This window comes from Larimichthys crocea, chromosome XVIII, assembly GCF_000972845.2.
Source record: "Larimichthys crocea isolate SSNF chromosome XVIII, L_crocea_2.0, whole genome shotgun sequence".
NCBI lineage: Eukaryota > Metazoa > Chordata > Actinopteri > Sciaenidae > Larimichthys > Larimichthys crocea.
Genome location: NC_040028.1, coordinates 6,230,704 through 6,253,777, shown reverse-complemented (window position 1 = coordinate 6,253,777; position 23,074 = coordinate 6,230,704). Strand labels below are relative to the sequence as shown.

Below are 23,074 nucleotides of genomic sequence, written 5' to 3'. Positions count from 1 at the left end.
CTTTATGGAAAAATAAAAGTTAAATATTCTTTAACATGAAACATAAATATATGTATAGCCAACCAATTCCAGCTGACGTTGCTTCATGTCTGTCTAGTTTGTACTGCTTGTCACAATATTGCAGCACCCTCTAGTGGAGAAACTTTGCACTGACCGCAATACCTTACAACAAGCATTATTATTTTTTCTGATACAAATATGTCTGCAATAAACCAGCGCCAGCTGATAATACTGACCTCCAGCAACAGCGGCCACAAATAAAAATGAATGAAAAACAACAGATTCCTAGTGTAGCAAAGCTTTACTGAATCATGATCAGGTATTCCAGAAAAAAATAAAAGTTTATATAAAATTGCATTTGAGATGTCACAATCTCAGTGTTTTTCCAGTCAGTTCGATCAGTAATACATTTCCTACTTTTGTAATTAGAAAATACCTCAGCGCTGAAATCTTCTCGGAATGTAGTAACAATACTGCCGACATAATCTTCAAAAAAATATATATAAATCTACTTCATATCTACAGCCAGCTGATGCCATTATACTGACAATACATTATAACTGTACCCTACAACACTTTTGGACAACATGTCATATTTGAACAATTACACTGAGTAGTAGCATAAATAACCGTCGCTGCTAAGAAGACATGGTAACACAGTCAGCTTCCCTTGTTCAAGACAGAAAATGAAATCAACAGATTAATAAAAAAAACTTTACAGACGTAACTCGTGTGTGTCCAGGCTCAGTGATTATAATGTTCACAGGGGAGTGGGAGGGGGGGAAAAAGTGAAATACTTCATTAACAATAACATCCAGTTATAAACTATATCAGTGATCAGTGATGTAAGCCCCGCCCCATTTTTCTCCAATAACAGCTCAGCTAATTTTAGCAATCTTAGACTATTTATTGGCAGGAATGGAAAACAATAATAATTATTACGTTTTCATTAAGTTTAGCTGTACAGCAAGAGCGGGTCCTCTTCCATGGGGTCCGCCATGTTGAACCACCATTTTTCTACAGTAGCCCAGAACAGACAAACCAAACTCTGAGCAAACCTTCGCTTTTAAATTTGGCAGCCAGAGTTTCTCCCTACATGCTTGGAAGAGGGTGAAACGTGGCAGGGTATTAATTTGGTTGCAATCTACAACTCCACTGTTATGTGCCACCAAATCCTACACACCGGACCTTTAATATTTAATTAGCTAGCTATCCTTTTGCTAACATGCCAAAGATTGCCGAAAATTTGTTATCCAGCGTTTTAACTCGATATGTGACATTTTACTCATCTTACTCAACTGTTACTGGAGCTCAGAGTTAAAAGGGGCGGGGCTCTTTCAAGGTCAATTGTAAATTTAACAAGTCGTAACGTACAATGTGTGACAAAACAGCATTATGATGAAGAACCGCTGATATTTTCATACTGCATCTGCAGCCTTCTCAGATGAGACCATTAGAATACATTCATGTCCATAAGGCAGTGTAGGAGCTACACCATGTAAATACCAGCAGTCATGGTCTATAACAGCATCAAATCACAGATATCCAGTGAGGGAAGCATTCAGCTCCAGGGATCACAGTTCACTTCAAAGATCTCAATAGCAATTGAGTCGCCACCTGATTTCATATCCCCAATATAGACGTTAAAATTAATGTAAAAAGAAAGTCTGGTGATGAAAGCAGTGGATTTGAGTAAAAAACTAAATATATCACATTTTATGAGTTTACAGAGAAGCAGAACGTAACAGTTCGATCCAAAGTACCAAAATGTGTGAATTTAAAAGTACTGCGACGGGCAAATTAAAACAACAACAAAAAAAAGATAATAAAAACCTCTGTTGTCATCCACTGGAAAAAAAAAATATATGTATTCCAATGTCCAGTGTTGCAAAGATAATCCAGTGAAGTTTTCAGATCCAGTGCCTAACAGTAGAGTTTCACGTGTGAGTTTTAAAAACGTTTTGTAGTGTGTGCTGAGGACAGTACAGTATCATATTCATGTTTCATCCTGTTAAGAGTCCAGATGTTTTTATCTCTCAGAATCAACACTTTAAGCCACATTCTTTTCAAGTCTTTCATCCAGTGTACTTCAGCTGCTCTACATGCTGTGTGATCTGTGTAGAGAAGCTCAGACTAGCAGTGTTCCAGTGGTGTGAGTTACCAGTGAAAAAAAAACGCACGACTCAAAATAAAGGTGGGAGGAGGAGCGGTGCTAGAAGAGACAACCTACCCTTTAAAGTCACAAGTCAGTGATGGATGCACCTCTCTAGCAAACAAACTGAAGAATATTTTTCTTCCTTCACAAGGGATCACTTGTCATCTACGAGGAGACGGTGCTAGTTATCAGAGGCCGAGGTTTGGTTGACTGGATGGACTACATAAATGGCAGGTCACTGACGGTGAACCGAAACGCAGATTCACAAGCAGTTCCATGTTCCTAAAATGTTAATGCTGGTGCTAAATGTTTTAACTGTTTTATAAACTAAGCTTTGTGTCATGTTGTAAAAAAAACAACAAAAAAAACAGTTTGTCAGTGTGAGTATAGTTAGAAACTATGTAAGCTGCCTCTTTTCTGGTTCAGCTTTCCTCTTAAGTGTTCGGCGCACCTGGTCCAGCTTATTTGTGTGTGGATGGGTGAGGTGGGAAAGCAGTCTGGAAGATTAATGTAGTGACGGCTGCTCCTCGTTTCTCCATCAGAGCTCAGTGGTCAGGAGACCTCTGGGTTTGGCTCCATCCTCCTGGGCTGGCTGTTGACCCACAGTGCTGCGGGACAGGATGTCAAAGTGACGGCATCAGAGGTAGTGAAATATTAACATGACAAACACTTTCAAGTCGAGTGAAATGTTACGAGCATGTGTGTCCTGGAATAAGCTGCTTTAATACTTAAATTGAGAAGGAGTTCAATTTCTGCATTCATACAAAGAACGGAGATGAAAATCGCGTGACGAATTACATGGTTTGTTTACAATAAAAGACTCCTACATGATGAGTAACTCCTGCAGTGAGCAGTGTTTTACAGACAGAAACATTGCTGAAGTTTCACAAAGTAGCAACGCCAAGCAACTCATCTGCACTGGGATTTCAGCTAAAGGAGGCATTTTCCTGCCCGGTCAGCAGGGGTCAGCAAGCTACCAAAGCTCGCTTTAAAAACTGGGTTCTTAAAAGAATTTTACCTGGCGGAGGTGGTGTTACGCATGTGAGCGAGGTGGGGGAGGGCTGGGGTGAGAGCTGCCCCCCCATCTGCAGAGAGAAGAGGGTTGACCTTAGCATGGGGGTCAAGGTCGAGCAGGCCGTTAGTTAAGACGCCAGGAGGCTGCATTAGAAGGGGACGAGGAAGAAGGAAGCAGGTCAGTCTCTACTGGGCCTCTACATCAGCCGACAGCAACTATACAAGAGCATAAGCCTCGTATCACAACTTTCAGGACAATGGACACAAATGAAAATAAGTAAATGCACATCGTCATTCACAAACATTTTATAGGAACCTGAAAGAAAAAACAAAACAAACGGACACAAAAAGGTAGACAGGTGAACAGGAGAGAAGTCAGACAGGTAAACACAGAGACAGATGACTCACAGCAGTTGTAGGAATGATCCAGCGTGGTGTGATGACAGGTTTGGGCTGCTGCACTGGTGGTAGCTGGAAGACAAGCAGAAAAATTTAGTTGCAATCTATTGACTATAATATGGTTACAAGTGTCTGTGACTTTGGGAGTGATCCTAGGTCACTGATACATGTTTACTTTGACACATCACAGAGGCAGACACTCTCCTCGTGTTCTTGATCAGGTTCAGAAATTGTCTAAATTACACATCGTTGTAGGAGTTCTTCACATGCTGTGGACTGAAACTTACAACCGGAGTTGGATCAGTGAAATCAATCAGGTTGTCAGACAGTGGGGTGGTGTTTTGCAGCTCAACTTCCTCTGCTTTAACCTGCAGAATTACACAAACGCTCTTTACCACAACGTGCACACAAAGAAATGTCCACGTATTCACGCTGGTTTCAACATGACATGAGCAATGTGTACAGTACATGTTTGTTACACGTGTTTTTTTTCTATTTTAACAAACAACAATGCATCAAAATAGGGAATTAAACTGATAATCATGTTACCTTTGGTGCCATGACTTCGCTGGCAGACTCAGAAAGCATCTTCGGAACAGATGGGTTTGAATCTTCAGCTAGCCTTTCAGCACTGACCAACAGAGAAAAAGAAAACCTTAGTGAAGGACAGGCAGAGCTAGTTTTTGCACAACCAATAGTCCAAAAGACAAAACGGTATTTTTACAGTGGTATTAAAACAAAGAAAAGTCTTTAGTTCCATTATTATGGATGGATGGCTGGATGATACGGTAAAAACAAATCTAATCATACTGTGATTATTTTGTGACATGATTCACGAGGGGTTAGTACTGAACAAACATGTTTTCTCACATTTGGAGAACAAGATTTGATTCGTCATCTTAATGCCGTTATGTCACACATTTTATTGCAGCTTCTGTGATTTTGATAATATTTAAATGAAACGTTCATCGTTAGTATGAGCATTTTCCGCATGTATGAGCCCGGGGGTCAGGGTGGGGGTTGGGGGTCAGGCTGCTTCGTGTCTGTGTTTTTTTCTGTCTGTGTCATCTTACTGTAAACACTTATTGAGCAAGGACGCCAGCAGTATCCAGGCAGAAGTCGAGTCATGTGACTCAACACACCCAGACACACACACACACATTGCTCAAACATGCCAACAGATGTCAGCAAAGACTACAAAGAACAAGCAACACCTTTGTCACCTTCAATAGATCATTATGAAACGTGAATTATATTTGTTTTATGTCCTGTTTGGGGCAACGCAGGCCAATATAAGTGTCTTTAAACTCTAAATTATACAGTGAGGATACAGGAAGTGTCGCAGTAAGGTTGATGCCAATAAAGAAAAATCAGGTGGACAGTGTAATCTGAGTGAACCCTGGTGTTTAAGTCTCAAAGCTCCATCTCTATAGCCTTACTTTTAACCTTTTTCCACCTCCTTCATTAATTTCTTCTTAAGATCTGAATGTTCCAAGCCTGTTCTTTCGTCCTACTTTGAAGGTCTGCTGAACAGCTGAAGTAGGTTAGGTGATTCACAGCATTTAGTCCACACAGACTGACCTGGTGCCTGCTGATGAGACCAGAGGGGCTGGCTTGAGCAGGTCCCAGGAGTCGTGGACTTCAGGGCGACTGCTAACGGTCAGAGACGAGTTACTGCCCAATCGCCCGGTACGCACCTTTAACCTGGAAACAGACAGCATGTACTTTTACTTTCCACTCACAAGATGACGTCCTCACAATAACAAACAAATATTAATTAAATATATTATGACAAATATCATGTATGAATCTAATTTGGCTCGATCTCTATTTATCATCCTGAGTCACTATCTCTGATACAAGACAGCAACACAGGCTTGTCATTGGCGCACGAGCTGCAGGTGATGTAATGTTGTGAACTATGCTAATAATCCTCATGAATACTCGAATAGTTAGTCAGCCCCTGCACAGAGAGCGCTGCGATTGGCTGAGACAGTGTGTTGACAGTTGGCATGACTCAGAAAGATGGAGGAGGAGGGAGAAGGCCCAATTTCAAGACAATGAAGCACAAGTAACGACAGCTTTTCTCCTGTGTACAGTATGTGCACTCTGTACTGACTCCATTTAAAAGCTTAATTTAAGAATGAATGAATTCATTTATTATAATTATGTGTCTACAGACTGTACCTTTAAAATTAGTTATTACAATGTGTGGTCATACCTGGCAGAAACATCCTGCAAATTACAGTTTTTATCTCCAACCATTACGACGTGTTCCTCCAAAGTTCCCTGCAGAGCAACAGGAAGAGAGAGATAAATAGATGGACACAGAGCAGAGGGGCAGGGAGGACTAATACAGCCATCTCTGACATTAACATAGATGTTTGGTTTGGGGGGGGGGGTTGGTTATCTGAGTGAACCATGGACCCTCTGTTTTCTACCTTGAGGGCAGCAGCCTCAGCTTGTGCTTTCAGGATGTTACTCTTCAGATCCTCTGGGGTGCGCAGTGGAGTGACAACTGGACTATTGCTCCCTGTACTGCTCAGTCCACACTTCTCTGTGAGCTTTACCACATCCTCCTGCAGAAGAAGGATTGCAATGGACACACACACAGAGACAAAAATAGTTATTACTTTTGACCAAACTGGACCACATGGCTCCATATAATGCTACTGTAGTGGAAGGTAGACTAGTATTTATTAGTCGAAAATTACAGGAGGACTATATGAATAAACACCCACCTGATTGTTCATGGCCATATTGACATTGATGTTATTTCTTGGAGTAGCAAGAAGAGGACTGCTGTCCAACGCCAGCTGCTTCAGACGAGCCGCTGCTTCTGGAGAGACACCATGTTAAAAATATACATATTTAACATTATAATGACATAAAAACTTATCTTAATTGTGTCTAGTCTACTTCTCTGTAAGTGCTCTCGTGTTCATTTGTCATTTAGAGGGTTGACTAACTTAATTTAAATTAGATGAATGTTGAAAAAATGTGAGCAGAGGCAGTGTAAATCTACGTGTGGTGCCAACGTCTCATAAACTGGCACTCTGCCACTTTACTATGCAATACATTTTATGCTGCCAAATACAGCATTTTTATAGACGTTATTTAAATATAAAGCTTCTAGAACCAGAAAATATATTTTCTAACTTGTCAGTGTGGCCACATAATTTCGTCTCTATATAATTTTCATTGTGACTCTGAATTCACTTTTTGGTCTGCTTCGTAGGTTTTCCGTAGCCTCACCACTCAGGCTGAGAGGATCTTCTCCTGTGACACTGGCGGTAGCGTAGGCGTTACTCGGTCCGGCCTCATCTGCAGCCGTCACTGTAGGAATGACAGGAGGCCGGAGGACGTCGTCAATGCACGTCTCCATCAGGTCAGCAACCACGGGCATACTAGTGACAGAAAAAAAAAGAGCAGCAGATCAAGATGGGGTTTAGAAAATCAATCTGTTTAAATATAAATGCAAGCAAGTACAATGAAGTGTTACAGCAAATGAATTTTGGATTAAACAGCTGTACTACTTACCTGCAGCATCCATTAAATATGAATGGGCAAAGATGGCTAAATTGTCCTGTGATGACGTATCAGCAGACATTTTATAACTCCCCATAAACAAACATTAATATAAGAATTAAACAAAACACATTCACCCACTGCAGTTATAACAAAACAAAAAAAAAAAATACCGGTAGGTTTGTTGGCAGGAATACAAGAAAGTACAAAGACAGTTGTTGTACTGTCTGCCAGAAAGATAGTGGAGTTGTGTCCAGAGACAGAGGCATTAAAATAAAGATCTTCTCAAGAGGTAAAGAAGCATGATTCGCCCCATGAAAAGAAGTCTCCAAAGAAAGTAATAACTTTTCCAGGAAATAATGTGGTGTAATATCCTCTGAATTTGAAGCGACTTGAAACATCTGATACAGTGATTTTGGGGAGAGGCTCTTCCAGCAGCCTTGTAATTGCTTCATATTTCTGTAGCCTGAAGACAGTGAAACATGAGAAGTATATATTACTATAGCCTGCCTGGAGGGAAGAGGCGCTAAAGCACAACACACACAAAGATGTGAATAAAAAGAACAAAGTTTTGGCCCGAGGACTCCCTAACCAAATGTATATAAACACTCCCACATGTTAAGTAATTCATGAAGGAAAAGGTGAGGATGCATCTGACCCTTGTATGGGCAATAAACAGACATAACACAGAAATGGAGAAAAAAAAAAAAAGCACAAATACACAAGAACCAAGGACACACAGTCAACAGCCATTATGTAATTTGTTGTCTCAGCTTGTGATGTTCAACTGCTCTCCCATTTTATTTTATTAAAACATATCCAGTGATAAATCTGTTTAACAATGCTTAATCATTAAAGCTGATATCTTGTCATGTTAATCTTATGTATTGTGTTTAACAGCTAAATAAGATACAAAATGTCATTTTCTGTACTGAAAAAAAGACAAACTGCCCAGTAATCCTTCAGTGGATAGACTAGAGTGTGATAAAAGGATGCTTCATAAAGTTACATACTCATCTTTGTCAAAAGTTATCCTTTAACCTCTGAAATGATTTTCAACATACAATTTAGATAAGACATACATCCTTTGGTCAGTTACGCAGTAAACATTTAACTAAGTAATAACATTATGAAATCATCTTCATTGGTTCAGCTGTGCAAGAAAGAGTTGTACAGTGGTGTGGTTTGAGTTGTAGGTAAGCAGTCAGTGAATAACAGCTACCACGCATGCATAGGTGGGTCATTTCATTATTACCCTCCCACAACACGACACCACTGTTGTGTTGTGTTCACAAAACAAACATTAAGTGTACTAACACAGAAAAACAATTTACATTCAATTTTGATTCTGTTCTCAACATTGTAGTAAAATTATGCTTTTTGATTTCTTGCAAGAAGTTGGATGAGAAAGTCAATATCAGTTTAGTTTAGAGAGTCCAGGATATGTTTAGGCTAGCTTACCCTGGAAACAGGGACAATGTGCTATGTGGCCCCCTCTTATTAAAAAGTTAATTAAAACAAAACAAACAAACAAAAAAAACATATGATGCTATCAAAATACTACAAAGTGTTGAATGAAAACTCTCTGAGATCACTGGAATGTAAATTAAAACATGTTTTCTGCTTCCTGTAATATTTTCAGCAGGTGCGTTCATACACGTAGCGCCTGCATACATCCATGTTCAGTTACAAGCTAAAATGTGATGGCAAGTCGGTGAGCAGAGGTAAAATAAACAGTTTAAAAACAAAACAATAGTGGCTCAAAAATGAAAAATTATGGAGAGAAGTGCGGATAAGAAGGACCTTATTTACCTACCAAATAATAATAATAATATCATAATAATAATAATCACTAAAAAAAAAATAATAATACTAATAATAATAATAATCCTTAATAAAAATTATATTTATCTTTCAAAATGATAGTACTTCAAGAGCCTGATATTTTCTGAGGTGATACAACGTCTACTGACAGAAGATATTGACCTTGTTATTCAACTATCTTTGAAAAACAGCAGCAGGTCCATGAAATGTGCAGTGCAGATTAAATACAATACAGAGAAAATCACATTTTCTTATATAAAAATCATTTGATGAAATTCAAACTTAATTAATAAAGAAATAATGATATAATTATAATTTTTAAACAAACAAAAGGACACATAAAACTCTTGGAGCAGAAGAGGACTTAGTACAACCCTCCAGGATCTGTGTGACTCATTGTTTCCTTGCAGCGCTGAGAGTGGAGGTGAATTCCTAAGCCTCGCACTGATACCATCTCGCCCCCAGCCAGTTTCACCGTGAGGTTAAGAGTGAAGGACGGAGGAACGAGAGGGGAGAGGATAGACAGAGCCAGCGAGATAAAGTGTCGCAAAATGGAAAAACGGAAAAGGAGGAGCAAGAGGAGGATTACTTTTCAGAAAAGTCACTGGAGCACTGGTCAAGGAAAAGTGGTAGACTTAATCACTGAGAAAAGAAGAGCAATATAAAGTATGGCAAGCTTGGAAACATCAGTCTGTGAAGGGTGACCGAATATGTGATACTTTGAACGCTTTGCTTTAAAAAGGGACATTTCAGTTAATAAGTCATTCACACCAAATGTGTCCTTCAATGTGGTGCAATCACACCAGAAGTTTTTCCACGGGCGAGTCACTGCCGAGTCAGTCCCATTAATTAGTGTGCTGTCCGATTCATGCCAGTACAGAGGCTGAGACCGCTGTCCTTGTGGGGAGCTTTGATGAGACATGAGCGGGAAGGATGGAGGGAAGAGGAGACCTGGGGAGAACAGGGTGAAGGAGGGGAAGGCGACAAACAGGACGGGGGATGTAAGGAAATGAGAGTGAGTGAGTGTGAAAAACAAAACAATGAGGCTGGAGGGGGGGGAGGAAGGGATGCATTGAATGAAAACAGCAGTGAGGAGAGGGAGACTGTATGCAAATGAACGAGGGAGGGAAAGATAACACCAGCTAGTTTAACACTGGTATAAAGCGTATACAGAAAAGTAAGGAAGCAGCAGAGGAGAATTTGAAGCAGCTGATCTCAAAGAAAAGAGCTTACATCTTATTTTAATTATTTGAAACATAATTCACTCCTTGCATGTATGCGAAACAGGGTTTTCTATAGTCCTGCTCATTCTTCCTTTCAATCTACAGCCCGTCAAGAGAAGTCATGCTCACTGAAGTAATAAAAAATATATAAATTTTATTGGACATAAGAACATGAATGAATAAATAAAGGTTGTTCATGGTTGTGAGGAGCCAAGCAGTGAGATGATACTGAATACGCCATGCAGCGTAGTGTAGAGTGTATAGCACTACTGTACTTTAAAGTATGCTGTGACAAGTGTTGTGACACAAACACTTGAGTTAAGTGAAGTGGACTGGATGTCTCTGGAGCGTCAGTGACCTGGCTTTGCACCTCTAGCAGCCGAGGTCTGATGGCTCATGTCAAGTCTGTGTTTGCATGTTCAGTGCTGGAGGCCCCGAGCCGAAAGCTTTTATTCATGATGACAGCTCCACTGAGAGCATAAGAGACAAGGGAGCACACAGACTCCCAATGCTGCTGTAAAACACTGACTAACCTGATGATTTTTGACTGATGGCAGCAGTTGAACTTCCACTGACCTGTAATGTTTTCCATATACTCTCTTGGCAAAATAAAATATGATGAACTCATTCCAATGGCTCTGACGTAAGCGTCATCTACGCTCACTTGTGATAATGTTACAGAGTAGTGTAGTAGCTTACAGGAAGGGGAAGCAAGGGTCAGAGAGAAGGCGACAGATACAGACACAGCAATACATCATGTCTTTAAGCAGGGAGAGAGAATATAGATGCATGCAAGACAGTAAGAGACGAATACACAAAGTAGATGGCCACAACAAAAACATGGCATTTGTAATTCTTCAAAACAGAAATAAAAAAAAAAAATAAAAAAAAAAATCACAAACTCACTGATTGGGCTACTTGGGCGTCAAATCATGAATACTGTATATGAAGCATATACAGTATTTATTGTCTTTTGTGCTTGTTAAAGCTGAAGAGTGACAGACGGTGAGATAGAAGAGACTGATTTCACATGAAGCACAATAAATCTCCATTGAGACATTGCAAAGCAAGGGAGAAAGGCGTGGGAGGAGAAAGGAAGGGGCACCAGGGATTAGTCTGAGGTATTAGTGATGCAGCAATGTCTCTTTCAAAGCGTCCTCCTCATGTCCACTAAGTCAGCTGTAGACTGTTGCCATGGGGTTGACAACATAAACAAGAACTCGAGAGATCATCTCAGTGTAACATCATGTGCTGATAACATGCACAAAAACTTGTAGGTCTAAAACTAATGCATCTTGTTAAAACACACATAAAGCAACTTTGTTTAACCTTTCTGTCACAAACTAACAGACTTTACATCATGTTGATGACACAACAGTGTGTAATCAGCTGAATGTGTCTCTGTCATACCCACTCTGCACCCAGTGCGTCTGTTCTTGCACTATGTAACCTTGTGTACGATCGTTTGCTAGACGTGCGTAATGCTTTACAGCACTAAGTCACACATAACCAACTACTTCACTGATTTTGGTGAAACTGGATCATATTTTAAGGAGAAAATGTTTTCTGTTTCCCTCTGATGCCCTCCACGCTGCAGTGCATCAACTTACTGTGATTAAAAGTGCTTTTTATTGCTTCAAACTATAGCTGCTGTTAGCTAATGTTAGCCAGGCAGCAGAGACTGTAAACACCAGGGTAGAGTTAGCATTGATACAACAGGTATTTTGGACAATCAGGCAATGGGGTTTCAGGCTCAGGGCATCGGAACCGGAGCTGGGCCAACTGGCAATCTAAACGGGCTCAGCAGCCTCTATGAACATAATGACAGAGGCGAGAAGACTGAAGGTGACATTAATGGAGGAAGCCAAGAAGAGGAGAGAAGCCGTTGGACAAGAGTAAATCTTGGACTGACTTTTTGTCTCTTTGTTAAATTAAAGGCTGAAAGACAGACGCAGAGCTGGGCTTCTTGCTGTTGGACAAGTAAGTAATATTATCTGGCTGCTATGTCTTGTGTGGTTGCACTTGATGTTTGATTGTTAGCAAAGTTGTTGTTGACTCGCTAGCTTTTGAAGTAATATAGCCATAACAAATACAGCTGTCCATGTTTATGACAGTGTTACTGTACTCTGAAACTGGTGGTTTTAAATACAAAAATAACCATTTCTATGTAATGTTGCTTTAAAACCGAAAACAAAGTTCCACGCTGTACAGCGCAAAATGAACTGAGTGCGTTTCAAAAGGACATTGTGAAAATAATCAGTATTTGCATCCTTTAGGATTTATCTGAAGAAAGAGGGTGACACATAATTAGTGGGTCATCACCCTGTCTATGCACTGGCCTTATCCAAGGTCATGTCTGTGCATCCTGTTTTTAAGTGAAATAAATGAAGAAAAAAAAGGCACACTGTAAAACGGAAAACAATCCTCCTATTACAACAATTAGAAATTTACCAGAAACAGGATCAGCCTCAGCTGAGAATCTGAATGAGCTTTGTTTCTCAGAAACCAGAGTAGTCTCAGGAAATAATACTTATCTCAGCAATGAGCAGTAACCTGGCAAACAAACTTTCACTCCTCCCCCTTAAATATTGTTCTAATATCTTGTGACCGTTTTTCTCAAAGATAAATGAGGGTTTGTAGAGGCTCAGGTAGATCACAGGATGCACAGCATGACATTAGATGACTAAAAGGTAAAGACACCTACAGCAGATCCAAAGCTGAAATCATCACATCGCTTCTTGCACCGATTAGGTTGGCATTCCATGCTGATCAAAAGTGGACAGACAGCAAATCATAGGAGACAATTCCTTTGCAAGAAAACCCTTCTCCAAAGCCAAAAAAATCAGAAAGTCTGCCACTGCACAGCGATTGATTGAAAGTCAGAGCAATGGCAAGGTTCAGTGTTTGATCGTACCTACCTGGCCTGCCTCCAGACAAGACCAATTTATCCTCAGTACATGTTAATACTGGAACACACAAGTGGACATTGCAGGTTTATAACAGAGGGGGTAGATGCATATTGACATATGTACATTTGCTTGTTCATTCACTCACATGTATCCACAAATAACATAGAGAAAACAGACATAACACATTTATACACACTGCTCAGAGGCAGCAACTGACTGAGGAATGAGACCGAGGAGCTCACAGTTTTTTGCAGGAGAAACCCTAACAGACAATATGCCTGCTCTTAATCTTTTCACTGTCGCTGCTGGCTGCCCTCTCTACTACTTTTCTAATTGCAGTCCATCTCTCTTCAGTTTGAAGCTGCCACCTGCCAACCAACAGCTGGCATAAATAGAAAAATGCAAACAAAAATAGTCTTCCTCCCTCCTTTTTCCCTGGTCACAGCGAGCCGGGGTCAGTAGATAAGCCATGTTAAGCCACTCTCATGGCATTAAGACTATGTAAAAAACACCTAGCTAACCACCCACTTCTTTCAGCACCTAACAGGGATCAGTCAGGTTGCCCCAACCGTGACTTTCAAATAGAAAATCTGTCTATTTTCTAATCTGCTTATCCTCTCCAGGGCTGGAGCAAATTTCAGCAAATATTGTGTGAAAAATGAGCTTACAAAATTTAAATAAATAAATAAAATAAAAACAGGCATATGTTCCAAAGTACAGGCATAAAACTCAAAATTATCGAGGTACCAACCTCCTTTTTTCTCCTCCAGGACTCCTGGGTAGAGCTTCGATTTCCATCGGTCCACAGGCAGAAGCAGCTACTGGGCTGACCACAGGCACGGCTGACCAGGCACCTCTACTGGAAGAAACCTGGAGGGGGGGGAAAGAGAAAACTCTACATTAGATAGTGGAGATGGTAGAGGTACAAAGATGAGAACAAAGAAGGATGAGACTGGAAGGTTGTTGTTTTATGTTCAAATGAACTACTTGTTTTCAGGATTTTAAATACACACAGCTGCTCCTCACCTTGATGTCTTTGCTGGAGCTGACTCCGTTGCCTGAGGAAAGGCTGAGGGGAGAACGAAACAGAGATTTTATACAAACAACAACAACAAACACCTTAAAAGAATCCTTATTACTGTCCATGATTTATATTGTAAATAACTGAGCTGGTTTTAAACACAAGTCTACCAAGTTATCCATGAGCCAATTTGCAAAATCCTGTCCTTATTTACTACAGCAGTACTACATCCTTTCAACACAGCACTGTCAATCAGGTGCAATGAAAAGACACAGGAGGGTTTATCAACATGATGCTTTGAGTCACCTGGTCCCAAGACAGCTTACAGTAAAACTACTACTGACATCATCTCTTTAGTCCCTACACATATTTCGATAACTATGCATGAATGCTGGAAATGGACTATAAGCAAAAGTACTTGAAAACTGTAGATCGATTAATGATATATAATTAATGGTAACAGGATTACACAACAGCGATGCTAGTACAATCATATAAATCAAATAAAATAAAATGTATAAATATGTTATATTATATTTCTATACAGATCACCCTAAAGCTAAAGATGTATAACAATGACAGGATAAACAGTTATTTAATCAGGCAATGGTACAATCATATTGTTCAAATATCAGTGTACTTACACTTGTGGATGGAATGGTCCTGTAAAAAACAAAGAACAGACAGTAAGTCTTCAGATTTCAAAGCATAAACAAATACATGCTTTAAAGAAGGACCTGTGCATGTTTACGTCATGCGAGATGTTTATATTTCTGGGGCTAACGTGTCCTTGACATGTCTTTTGTCCTCACCTCTGTTCTGCATTGTTCTCCTGGAGTAACGTCGACTGGGCCTTCTCTCAAAGGAGGCTGACCGCCTTGCTTTATTGGCCTTGGTTGTCTGATACTCTGTCTTTCCGCTGGTCAAAAAGACAAACACATATTTATTTTACACATGCAAGGACTCTAAACCAAATCATTAAAAACAACTTTTTCTAACGATTCTTGGATAAATCTCATTGTCTCAAAAACAAAAAGGGCACAGCGATGACCCCGGCTGAACTCTGGATCCATCCAAGCGATAACCTACTATTAACAACAAACCCTGTAACCTCTGTGTTAAACCAACATTACTGCCAATGCTTACCCAACTGGGTAATGTTTAAACACACACACACAGAAGGGAACTAGCTGGCTACTGCGGTATGCAGACACACAGTGCCTGTCTCACTGCAAGTATCTGTGTGTACACACATGGTTTTTTTGTATGTACAGAGAATGATACAATGTGTGACAAACTAGGATTATCTCTGATGATATGCTGAAACACAGAACAGGAACAAACACATGGCTCTCTAAATTTGTGGCATTTAAGTCAGCAGCAGTTTCCCATCCCCCTAAAGTCTTCTTTTAAGCAAACCCAGCTGCTTTTCTTCTACACTCTTCCAGCTAGAAGTCACTGGTGCTCACCACACCAAAATTTGATACACATCAGCAGAGACTCTTTGTAACCAACCAGCAGGTGGACCTTTCAGATACACATGTACTAGAATTGCTTGTTACAACTCAAGTCCTAATTCGATTCCTTTAAACCCTACGTATTCGGTACAAAAAGATATTGCAACCCTTGTACACTAACCCACTCAGCCTCATTGAAAAGCGTCCTGATCTAACAGTACATTCAGCTATTACCTGTATCTGAACCGTGAACCCATGCGTATGAATCCAGAGCGTGCAGAATTCTTCTGTACTGGCCCTCTCAGCCTAAAGAAAGCGTGGTGTTCCACAGCACATTTCCAAAGGTGCTTGCAGGCCTTGGGGTGATCCATCCTGAAGACAAAGGTGTGCTCCTGTTCTTTCCCCTGTGGAGGAAAGGCGTAAGGTTAAAGGACCAGTTCTCAGCAGACTGACATACAACATACACTTGATATAGCACATGCAACCACAGCAGTTTGTTTCATGCTTTACCCATTAGTTATACAAGATCAAATTCATCACATTTTCAGTCTTAGCCAACATATTTTAGTGAAACAAAGCTTGTGTTCTTAGTTTTTGCTTGTGGAGGGAGACTAAAATGTGAAGAATGAATGGCTGCATTAGAGTGTGTGCAGATGCTGTGTCATTAATCTGATTTCTGATTGCAGCCGAGATGAAAGCATGCCTGGCACCACAGCCGGCTGCGAAACTGGAGCAGTTCCAGTGTCACAGCCAGATTCTTTGGTGTTCTTTACTTAGTTTCTGCTGTTTTCAATGGTTTTCTAGTATATTTCTTATAAGTCATGTACTTCTTGTATTCCATTTATGCACCAAAACACAGGTGCCAAAATAGATCCTAGACCATCTCACCCAAATCTGAATAAAACCTTACAAACCTTTACGCAAATGAAGCAGACATTTCCTGTACCATTACCAGGGAATGCTGACAAGCTCTTCAAAGTTTATATAAAATGCATGCATCTTTGATCTAATGCAATATAAAGCCATTCTAATCACAATTTTGCACACACCTGTAGCAATTTATTGTAAGTGGGATATAACCACCAAGGTGAACTAAAAACTAAAAAGACTTGGTTCCAGTTGGCAACTCAGTTTGACTATCAAACATGTCTGTGGCCATCACTGTAAGGTCTTTGTAGAAAGACCTATCAGCCCAAACAAAACTCAGACAGAAGCACAAACAAGCTCACAGACTAACTGTGCATTCTTAGAGTGACATTCCAACTGAACACCTGTTCGTCAAAGTTTTGTTGTGACAATGGGACCTGACTACTTCACTTCCTCAATATTCAATGTAATGAATATTGAGGAAGTGAATGTGTGTGTGTGTGTGTGTGTGTGTGTGTATGAGCGAGCAACAAACAAGCATCTTAACAGAAGTAGGAATCCAAGTACAGTACATATAACTCCTGTGCTGACATAACTAGAATACAGGGGCATATGGGAAGAACTGTGTGTGTGTGTGTGTAGGAGAATGGTGCATACCAGAAATACCAGAGGGGGTGGGCTTCTTTATTAACCTCACTCACAGACCTCCAGGATGGACATAAACAGTCTCTCTCACATACACTAGCCTCTGGGTAGTACAATACTAAGTCTTGTTTCATTTTGACTTGGAACCAAACTCTTTTAGGGCTCAGGAACCACGGCAAACAAAGGTTTTAGGATGAATGTTTCTAGTTTGTGCAACGTCATTTCAAAGAAAAGGCTTGGATAATCTACCAGTTTTGAAATAAAATTGTCTTTGTTTTTTCCAAAAATGGCAGCATTATGATCTGTTGATGACACGTGCTATCTTAAAGTGCAAAGTAGTTTGTTCGTTCCTTCATGCAATGGGGTCAGTTCATTTTACAAGCTGTAAGAATTTATAGTCTCAGCTTTGAATGACAGATGTGGACAGGTTACTGCACAATCAACGAACAAAGGACAATTTGTCATATTTTTACAATTAGTTCGTAACTTGAACTAAACATACAAATGGACACCAGAGAAGTTGACAATGTGGTAAGAGTGGTGTGAATGTTTCTGTACTCCTGACTGTAGCTGCCATCCAGACGGGTCCATTTATATACTGTAAGTGTGTATCCTATGGAAATTGAATTAATGTTCTGCATTCTCAACATTCCACTGCATGGCGAGTATCTGAGCGTATGTGCTTACCTGCTCATCATCCTCCACTACCACAAGCGTCAGTTTGCTCTTCTTGAAATCCAGACATGTGATCTTGGGCCTACAACAGTTAAAAACAACAACAATGGAGAAGAAGAAATAAAACTTAAAGTTGTTTGAGGCAAATAAGTATTTCAATAAATTAGAATATAACCAGACATACCAAAAGAAGAGCCCAATCTTAGTTTGTCCTTCAAACACCAGAACTCCAGTGGGTGTCAATCCCAGACTGTATTCATTACCATCTCTCGCCTGCAGCAAAGAGGCAACATTATGTTCTCATTCATATTCATTCCACTTTCTATTCGGTAGGTCAAACAGTACATGCTAGTGAGAAACAGTGTTTGTGAGATACCTTGACCATATGCATGTCCACTCCATACATTTCTAGCCACTTGGCTTTATTCAGGTAGTTAATTTCAGCTTGGGCTGGTGTCTGACCTCTGAAGATGAAGAGGGAAAAGGGAGGAGGAGGGGAAAGAGAAGAGAAATGTTTACATTATGATAAACACATCAGTATTTGTGATGATGTTGCTACAGACTACAGAATAATGCACTCAGTTTAACTAGTCGTGTGAGCAGTAGTTTAGTTGCAGTGAAAAGCTTACCTGCACTCCTTCCATGCGTTGAATATCGCCAGCTCCACATCCTCTGTCTGGTTGGGGACGAAGCGAAATTCTGTCACCAGGTCCACATTATGGTCTAATGGGTCACAATCACCTAGCTCAGCTGAAAACACACAGACACAAATAGACATCAGCCCTAATCATGCAGATTTGTTGAGGGGTTGTTGTAGTGGACGACATTAGACTGTCCGGGTCTATCTAATGACCCGGTAATGTCTACAATCCAAATGAAGACTAACACTATGCTTAAAATACTACATTAGGGTTGATCAAGACCTTGGCCTTCAACCACTGGGAGATAACCCTAGGAACAGTGTGGTATTAGGTAATCCTAAAGGATGAAATAAACAACCCATCCCTCCATGTCACAACACATAAAACATTGTGTAGTGTTCAGGGAATGACGGGTATCTGATCTCCCTCTGGACAAGAGGTCATAGATTTTAATCAGGAGATAAAAGAAGACAAAAAAATAAATATTTTCCACATAAAAACGAGACTAGTGTGTTTGCAACACAGAGTGAAAAAAAGACAAATCTTACTTCTGGTGCTGTAAAGAAAGAGATAGGTCAGATACTGAAAAGCCTCGGTTTGGATTACATTTGGCAGTTTTTGGGTGCACAGGAGAAACTAGGGCTTCACTGTTTAGCTGGTCCAGCTGTTAGAAAAACCCCAGGATATAGAGGAAAGATAATCTTATCCTATCACCATCCCAGTAAATGTCAGTGGACCAACAATACTTCTGAAAAAAAGGGAAACGAAGGGAGGAAGCTGAACTGAAGGGAAGAGAGAAGACAGAAAGGGTGCTGGATTAGGGGGCCTCCGAAGAGGATGGAGCACTAATGAGCTGGCATTTACCCCACAGTGACTCTGTGTGTGTGTGTGTGTGTGTGTCTCCATGGGTTTGTGCACGCAATCCCATTCCATAAATGTCTCTAATGACTCAATCTTTGTTCCTCTGTAGCAGACTCTTCTTCCATTTTTGACCAATAAAAACAGCGGATATGTGTTGTTTAAAAAAGGTACGGGTTTGTTACTATTCAACAGAGAAGTACAATTAATTCTGACTCCACTGGTACATTTTTAAATGCACTGTATGTAGCTATGGAAACATCAGTTACCCTGAAATGGACACTAGGCGGACCTACTCTAAACTTCCTGAAAGTGAAGTGAGCGGAAAGTTCGAAACAACTTTTGTCAGGAAAATATTGCTGCAGTCACACAAACATTTGCCACTTTTTTGAAGAAAACTAGACAAGGAAGAACCTTCTGAGTTCATAACAGTGAGACAGCTACAGTAGGAGCAGGAACATCATGTCGTGTAGTTATTGTAGTGGAGAGGTTTATCCCCATGGCAGCAATAGTGCCAGGAACATGGATCACATTGTGAAGACTGCGTTTCACATTTCTACTCTTTACTCCAAAATTAGCATGTACATGCAGGTACGAAAAATATATATGCAAAATTAGTTTGCCTTTCTTTTAATCTTATGTGTCATGTTCAATGGTACAAACATGTAAGAAAAAACAGGGTTAGTTAAGAGAAGAAAGCAGCATGGAGGTCAATTCCAATATTAGAGTGGTTACTTTTTGGGTCACCCAGAGAATTTGTGTAATCATGCTGGTGTCATGTTGACATCACTGCTCATCTGAGCTGGAGATGATAAATACCAGTGAGCCAGGAATGAATGCTGATTGTACCCTTCTCCACTGAAGACTAAAGCCAGATGTTACTGGGTGTTAGTGGATTTTGCCCTGTGTGAAAGGGGCTTAAGACAGCCACGACTCGTTTGAAAAGATCAAGGAGAACCTGATCTTTTCAAGCCAGACAGTACTTTTTTGGCCCACGAGTTGCAAAGTAAGGCTAAGGACTAGGAGCAATGTCTGTTGGGCATGTGGGAGGGCTGTAACAGATTTAAGCTATGTGGACAAACATAAACTAGCTCTTAAAACGGGGACTTAATCACTGCAGATTGCCAGGTTTCTTGGTATGAGAGCCTACCATGCACCAACCTACTGTTGGGCCTTTGGGGACACAACACATATCTTTTTTAATGCAGTGTGCACCGCAAAGAACATTACACATACGGTACACTGGATAAATGATGGCAGCTGTAATAGAGGTGATCCCTATTACCATATACAGTGGAGAGAATCTGCTTGGGGTGCTTACCCTGTAGAGAGAAGGCAGCCAACTCCACCGCTGTGTCAAATGGACATTCTAGCCTGAAAATACAGACATGGTAAAAGTCAATGAGGCTAAAACACTAAAGAGGAACTAATACTAAAGTTCCCCTACAACATTCCGGTTTCTAATATATTATTCTATTATTATTCAGCTAAGCTGTAGAAAAACGGCTGTGGTGAAAACTATTCCCAGTCCACTTAATGACTAATGTTAATTCTATTCTGTTCACCAACATGTAATCCTGTAAACCTCTTACAGTAATGGCCATGACAACCAATACAACAAATGGATTCATGTTTCTGTGGGTAACAACTGAAGAAGAAAGGCAACAGTGACTCAAATGTTAGTTAATTAACAAGACAGTATGGCTACTTTTTTTGAACAAATGCAGTACTCAACAATGACGACTGTTAAGGCCTGCATAAGTACTCAATGTGCTGAACAAACATGGGAGTGGGTGCTTTGAACACACATTCAAGGTTGCAAAGCTAGCAAACCTGGAGGGTCCTCATGAGAAAAGGATTTTCTAGTACTGAAAATCAAACTTTCTATCATGATCTACGGGCTGATAAGCCAGTGCCACATGTCTTTATTGTTCACATTAAGTTAACCATTTCTCTGTCTCTGTCTGGCTTCTCACTGAACATTTATTTGGAGTACTACGACATCATGACAAAACCTTCTGTGCAAAATACTTTCTTAAGGTGGATAGCAGTTAAGTTAAGCAGGGAATTACTCACTTGCCACTGAGGACATCTTGCTTTAACTGTAACACAAATAGGTATCTGAAAGGAAAACAAAACAACAGTTGAATATGGTTGTCAGTTTGATGGAATATGATACAGAAACAACCATCTATGCCAAAAACAGACTTCCTACAATGGTCTGAGTAGAAGCTGGTTTATCTGAGTGAGATAAAGTAACCCTGAAGGGTCCATACGTTTCTTTTTTTTTTGTATGGAAAATGGAGGCTGATGTGATAAAATTAATTAAGGTTAATCAATTAATTTATCGGGTATTGTCTTTTTTCTGCTCCAAACTATCACTATCTACTTATAGCCATGCATTAAAAAGGGACCAGCAGACAATATATATAATACAGTCAGTGCTCAATACCCAAAACCCTGTCTGTGTGCCAGGCCAGGCACCGATCGCTACAGTACATCTCTGCGTGACTTATAGAAACTGGGCAACCAATGGCCGCCATCAGAGCGAATTTTCTCTGATAACAATGGTCCTATCAGTGCACATTAATCAGCCAAACTAACAAGGAGAGAAACAACCCGCTTATAAAGCAAATATCTTCCAGCAGAAGACATAACACTACCTTTCTTTGAGGGCACTGGGAAAAGTTCAAATGTTTGTGGCTTAACTGACCTTGTGAGTTCCTCGTGCAGGTTGTTCGGCTCCGATGAGTAAAACTTAACTCTCATGTGAAGGCAGTATGGTGGACCAACTAAAAGAAAGAACAAAGTGACAGCTGAGTGAATGCTATCAAGCTTAACAACAATATAACGTGATAACCAAAATACCAGGGTGTAAATGTACAGACAGGCACCACATTCACTTACACTCAAACAAACATATTCCATGTCGTTGTTGTTATTGAGAGACGTTTTCATATGTAACAAGTAAATTATCCATGTTTGGGGAGGGAAAGGACGTCTGTATACTTACTTTTTACTTGCTTTTTGATACTTTTCGTGACATCAAGCCAGTGCTGAAACAAAGGGAATAACAATGAACACAGTAGCTTCAATAAAAGACCAACAGCAATATTAAGTATAGTCTTTTTTCCACAGTATTGTACCTGCCTTTACTGAAGTTACAAACATTATTTATTTGCACAACTGCATGAATGAACAAGAAGAGAGTGGACAGTTAAGTTAATGAAAAGTTGAATGCTGGGAGGTCCTTTGTTCGAACACACACACGCACGCACGCACGCACACACACACGTTAGTGTTCAGCTCTGTGCTGTAATTCTTCTTGGAAATTCAAGCTCTATGAGGCATGAAAAATGTCAAGGAGAGGTAGTGTGTGTGTGTAAATTAGAGAGAGAAAGATAACAGAGGAACTTGCAGCTCTCTCTAGTCTCCTCTCCCCCACATTCCTTATTACAGCCCTCCCTCTCTCTCCCTCCCTCCCTGTCCGTCTATCCGACCCTTATGACGCGCTACCTCCACCCCTCTCCTCTGTGCTCCTCCCTTCAGTTTACATCTTTCCTCCCACGGCCTTCACACAGCATCAGGGTGAAGGAGCAGGGTCACTGGCAGACCGGTGACTTAAAAGGTTTGTCTCAGTGCACAGCCTGACTCACAGAGATGACAAAAGTCCCATAACCAATCCCTTTAGCCCATTTAATGGAAGGGGAAAGTCCTCAAGTCTTTCCTTCAAATGGGTGAATAGTGCTTTGGACTGAAATCTGAAGTCTGGCTGTGAACACTGCCTGAAATGGTAAAATGTAAAACAACAGTACTGAAGACATGGATACAGTTCATGTACAGTAGGTATTGTGATTA

General features: G+C 40.3%; 1 protein-coding gene across 3 annotated transcripts in view; it reads right to left on the bottom strand.

The window, feature by feature from the left end:
* Positions 1-282: 282 nt before the first annotated feature.
* epb41l5 (erythrocyte membrane protein band 4.1 like 5) overlaps positions 283-23,074 on the bottom strand; it is a 29,871-nt gene continuing 7,079 nt past the window's right edge. The window contains exons 4-26 of one of the 3 annotated variants that reach the window (XM_019269597.2): positions 22,230-22,272; positions 21,930-22,008; positions 21,293-21,337; positions 20,538-20,590; positions 18,347-18,467; positions 18,094-18,181; positions 17,902-17,990; positions 17,730-17,799; positions 15,765-15,934; positions 14,886-14,992; positions 14,718-14,736; positions 14,079-14,121; positions 13,804-13,922; positions 6,788-6,975; positions 6,310-6,407; positions 6,010-6,147; positions 5,790-5,857; positions 5,150-5,272; positions 4,118-4,199; positions 3,856-3,936; positions 3,578-3,640; positions 3,174-3,313; positions 283-2,763 (exon numbers count right to left, since the gene is read on the bottom strand). In XM_019269597.2, the coding sequence (XP_019125142.1) occupies positions 2,694-2,763; positions 3,174-3,313; positions 3,578-3,640; positions 3,856-3,936; positions 4,118-4,199; positions 5,150-5,272; positions 5,790-5,857; positions 6,010-6,147; positions 6,310-6,407; positions 6,788-6,975; positions 13,804-13,922; positions 14,079-14,121; positions 14,718-14,736; positions 14,886-14,992; positions 15,765-15,934; positions 17,730-17,799; positions 17,902-17,990; positions 18,094-18,181; positions 18,347-18,467; positions 20,538-20,590; positions 21,293-21,337; positions 21,930-22,008; positions 22,230-22,272 (2,097 nt within the window). In that variant the 3' untranslated portion in view covers positions 283-2,693. The remainder of the gene's footprint in view (positions 2,764-3,173; positions 3,314-3,577; positions 3,641-3,855; positions 3,937-4,117; positions 4,200-5,149; positions 5,273-5,789; positions 5,858-6,009; positions 6,148-6,309; positions 6,408-6,787; positions 6,976-13,803; positions 13,923-14,078; positions 14,122-14,717; positions 14,737-14,885; positions 14,993-15,764; positions 15,935-17,729; positions 17,800-17,901; positions 17,991-18,093; positions 18,182-18,346; positions 18,468-20,537; positions 20,591-21,292; positions 21,338-21,929; positions 22,009-22,229; positions 22,273-23,074) is intronic. The other 2 variants (XM_019269598.2, XM_019269599.2) reach the window with 2 other exon arrangements.